Raw genomic sequence first — 4,825 nt, 5'->3', positions numbered from 1 at the left:
CGGGACATCTTTGTTGTGACTGAGACGAGAGAGACGTGCGGCGCGCGCCGCGGTACTCTCGTGTACTTTTAGAAACGCGGACGCGCGTACGCTCTGTAGTTGGTTTTCCTGCGGGCGGGCGCGCGCCTTTTGACGTCATTCGTGCTGGCAGGACGCCCGGGCGAGGCGGGGCTGGTGACGTCAGCAAAGGCGCTCATTCGGCACGAGCTCGCGGCGGGTATATAAGCGCCTCTCACCGCCGCTCAGCCATTACTACTGTTACACCGCTGAGAAGAACAGCGGACACCCGCCACAGCCAAACGAGCCTTAATTCGACGACCTTCAGGCAACTTCAAGCTTTTATGTATTTGGATTTAACATTTCTTACCCGTCGCCCTACTACTATGGTCATAATGGAGGTGCCCACCATCGACTGTGCGTCCCTCCGCGCTTTGTTGGAGGGCGCCGCTCCGGGCTGCCTCGTCCTGGACTGCCGCTCCTTCCTGTCCTTCAACGCGTCCCACATCGCGGCCTCCACCAACGTTCGCTTTAGCACCATCGTGCGGAGGAGAGCGAGGGGCGGCCTGGGACTCGAGCACATCGTCCCCAACGAGGACACCCGCAGCCGGCTGCTGTCCGGGGACTACCACTCGGTGGTGCTGCTGGACGACCGCAGTTGCGACTTAAGCCAGGCCAAGAAAGACGGGACTTTGATGCTGGCCGTGGGGGCCCTCCACCGGGACCCCTGCGGAGCGAGTGTCTTCATCCTAAAAGGTAATTTCGACATCCATCCATCCATTTTCTACCGCTTGTCCCTTTTGGGGTCGCGGGGGCAGGCCCGGCCCTAACCAGTCTGGCGCCCTAGGCAGTGAAGTGTATATACTCACAAGAAACCGAATAGCTTTGTCTTTGACCTTTTTTTTTTTACTTACAACTATACCTAATATATAAAGGGGTGGAAAAGTGACTATTACCTGCAGGGCAAACATTAGCTAACCAGAAGGCAATAACAATATAAACAAAAAACACCTGCTTAAAAGATCTAATACAAATGTCCCTGAGGAATGTAAGGTGGGAGTACTGTAATTAGCTAACATTACATTATTATTTTCCATAACAATTTAGCCCCCTCCACAATATTAACCCGACGTTAAAACAGAACTAGCAATTGCCGAATCATGTAACATTAGCTTAATGCTAAAAAGCCAGGTTACTATCACATTCTGTAACAGCCAAATAATTTCATGTAGGCTAACGTTACCTACCTGCTAACTCTGTCTTTTCTCGTTTCTCCTCCTCTTCTTTTCTCTTTTTTTCTTCCCTGGGCACCTGACAGTTTTGGCCGTTTTGACATCTTGTGTTGATTTTTTGATGTGGTGACGTCCAAAAAGAGTCATGATACGGGAAGGGAGGGGGCGCACCGTGCGGGGGGCGTAATGTTGTAACAAATAATATTTCTATTAAATAGGCTTTACTTTGCATTTTAATTAACATGGGATTATTTTTTTGTATTTAGAAATAATAGTACCAACTTTTTTTTTTCTTTTTTTTTTCTCCAACATTTGTGGCACTGGCGTGGCGCCCCCTGATGGACGGCGCCCTTAGCATTTGCCTATACGGCCTATGCCACGGGCCGGCCCTGCGCGGGGGGTCGCCATCTCATCACAGGGCCAACACAGAGACAACATTCACAATCACATTCACACACTAGGGCCAATTTAGTATTGCCAATCAACTTATCCACATTTGTTGTGTTTTTGTGTGCGTGGCAACAAATGTGGACTGCAGCTGTCACACTACCAGCTGGCTCTGTTGTAAACAATTCCAAAATAGACCCCCCCCCCACCTCCTCCCTTCATCTCTGTTCTTCCCTTTTTTGGTCTTCCAATATGTCATCTGACTTTTTTTTGTACTTGTTTTGTCCTCAGGTGGATTTGACTTATTTTCCCAAGAGTACCCAGACATATGCACCAAGCCTTCCCCCTCACAGGGGCTCAGTTTGCCCCTGAGCTCCAGCCACCCAAACAGCGCAGACCCAAGCTGCAGCCCGTGTAACACGCCACTCTACGACCAGGTTTGTGTGTTTTTTTTTAACTACACAATCTTAGGAAACAAACTTTGTTGCCGGCAAATTCCTAAAAAACCGCTAGTGTTCCTGTTGTATAGGGCAGTGATTCTCCAAATATCACTATAATGACCGACATTAAATTACAGTAGTGTAGTAGGCCGAAGTATTCATTAAAAACAAGGCAGATGTTTTATTTAACAAGAATATCTACGACCAGGTTTGTGTTTTTTTGTTTTTTTTACTACACAATCAGGGATAGGAAACAAACTTTGTTTCTAAAAAACACTAGTGTTCCTCTTATATAGGGCAGTGATTCTCCAAATATCACTATAATGACCAACATTAAATTACAAAAGTGTAGTAGGCCTAAGTATTCATAAAAAACAAGGCAGATGTTTTATTTAACAAGAATATCTACGATCAGGTTTGTGTGTTTTTTTTTACTACACAATATTCCACTTAGGAAGCAAACTTTGTTTCTAAAAAACACTAGTGTTCCTCTTGTATAGGGCAGTGATTCTCCAAATATCACTATAATGACCGACATTAAATTACAGTAGCGTAGTAGGCCTAAGTATTCATAAAAAACAAGGCAGATGTTTTATTTAACAAGAATATCTACGACCAGGTTTGTGTGGTTTTTTTTACTACACAATCAGGGATATTCCACTTAGGAAACAAACTTTGTTCCTAAAAAAAAACACTAGTGTTCCTCTTGTATAGGGCAGTGATTCTCCAAATATCACTATAATGACCAACATTAAATTACAATAGTGTAGTAGGCCTAAGTATTCATAAAAAACAAGGCAGATGTTTTATTTAACAAGAATATCTACGACCAGGTTTGTGTGTTGATTTTTTTACTACACAATCAGGGGTATTCTACTAAGGAAACAAAGTTTGTTTCTAAAAAAACACTAGTGTTCCTGTTGTATAGGGCAGTGATTCTCCAAATATCACTATAATGACCAACATTAAATTACAATAGTGTAGTACGCCTAAGTATTCATAAAAAACAAGGCAGATGTTTTATTTAATAAGAATATCTACGATCAGGTTTGTGTGTTTTTTTTTATTACACAATATTCCACTTAGAAAACAAACTTTGTTTTTAAAAAACTCTAGTGTTCCTCTTGTATAGGGCAGTGATTCTCCAAATATCACTATAATGACCAACATTAAATTACAAAAGTGTAGTAGGCCTAAGTATTCATTAAAAACAAGGCAGATGTTTTATTTAACAAGAATATCTATGACCAGGTTTGTGTCGGGTTTTTTTTTACTACACAATCAGGGATATTCCACTTAGGAAACAAACTTTGTTCCTAAAAAAAACACTAGTGTTCCTGTTGTATAGGGCAGTGATTCTCCAAATATCACTTTAATGACCAACATTATATTACAGTAGCGTAGTAGGCCTAAGTATTCATAAAAAACAAGGCAGATGTTTTATTTAATAAGAATATCTACAATCAGGTGTGTGTGTTTTTTTTTTACTACACGATATTCCACTTAGGAAACAAACGTTGTTCCTAAAAAACACTAGTGTTCCTGTTGTATAGGACAGTGATTCTCCAAATATCACTTTAATGACCAACATTAAATTACAATAGTGTAGTAGGCCTAAGTATTCATTAAAAACAAGGCAGATGTTTTATTTAATAAGAATATCTACGACCAGGTTTGTGTGTTGTTTTTTTTACTACATAATCAGGGATATTCCACTTAGGAAACAAATGTTGCCGACAAATTCCTAAAAAACTCTAGTGTTTCTGTTGTATAGGGCAGTGATTCTCCAAATATCACTATAATGACCAACATTAAATTACAGTAGCGTAGTAGGCCTAAGTATTCGTTAAAAACAAGCCCAGATGTTTTATTTAACAAGCATATTTCTGTAACATCACACACAGTTTAAACAGCAACGCTGTGTTTGAATATAGGACAATACGTACCACAGCTGGAGAACCACTGATATAGAGGGACTTGGACCACTGTAAACACATTCAAAGATCCTTGCGTTGACATTTTAACCCCGCTAGCACCGGGCTCCACACTTGTGATTTACATAACCGAGGCGTTCCTCAAGGCACCCCTTTTAAGGGCTCGCCTTTTTTTTAACGAAGGCGTTGCTGTAGTTTGTTTACTTCAGATGCAGTCGGTATTTGTTCAACTTCGTGGTGTACCTCAAGGTTCCATTGTAGGTCCTCTCTTTTTCATCATTAGGGCTATTCAACTATAACACTCAGAAGGTCCTTAAAAACCGAAGAGCGCTACTCTGACACAATAAACAGACCAGAAAATAATAATAATAATAGATTTTATTTGTAAAAAGCACTTTACATTGAGCAAACAACCTCAAAGTGTTGCAGTGTATTGAAAAACATACGGTAATAATAATAAAATAATAAATAAAAATAAAAACTAGAACAGCCTAATAGCTAGAACTAGTATGCATATATCTATAAAAAGGCTTTTTTTAAAAGAAGGGTTTTTAAGCCTTTTTTTAAAAGCATCCACAGTCTGTGGTGCACTCAGGTGGTCAGGGAGAGCATCAAATGTCCACTGCAGAGGACACCGGATCACAGGAGTGTAAAATTAAGACTTAATAGGGAGAAGTCCAAGCCCCCAGGTCTTTAGTTTTCTGGAAATGTGGCGCCCCCTAAAGAATTTAATTGAGTACCCTCGGTCTATACTAACTTTTAGTGTTCTCTTGTCTTCTCAGGGCGGTCCTGTGGAGATCCTTCCCTTCCTATACCTCGGTAGCGCCTACCACGC

General features: G+C 41.3%; 1 protein-coding gene across 1 annotated transcript in view; it reads left to right on the top strand.

The window, feature by feature from the left end:
• The first annotated feature begins 243 nt into the window (after positions 1 to 243).
• dusp1 (dual specificity phosphatase 1) overlaps positions 244 to 4,825 on the top strand; it is an 8,382-nt gene continuing 3,800 nt past the window's right edge. Inside the window, exons 1-3 of the mRNA XM_061928051.2 lie at positions 244 to 753; positions 1,908 to 2,053; positions 4,773 to 4,825. The exon at positions 4,773 to 4,825 is cut by the window's right edge and continues 167 nt beyond it. Of these exons, the coding sequence (XP_061784035.2) occupies positions 342 to 753; positions 1,908 to 2,053; positions 4,773 to 4,825 (611 nt within the window). The 5' untranslated portion in view covers positions 244 to 341. The remainder of the gene's footprint in view (positions 754 to 1,907; positions 2,054 to 4,772) is intronic.

Source organism: Nerophis lumbriciformis, linkage group LG35 (genome assembly GCF_033978685.3).
Source record: "Nerophis lumbriciformis linkage group LG35, RoL_Nlum_v2.1, whole genome shotgun sequence".
Classification (NCBI taxonomy): domain Eukaryota; kingdom Metazoa; phylum Chordata; class Actinopteri; order Syngnathiformes; family Syngnathidae; genus Nerophis; species Nerophis lumbriciformis.
The sequence above is the reverse complement of the archived record's forward strand: the minus strand, read 5'-3'. Positions and strand labels throughout refer to the sequence as shown.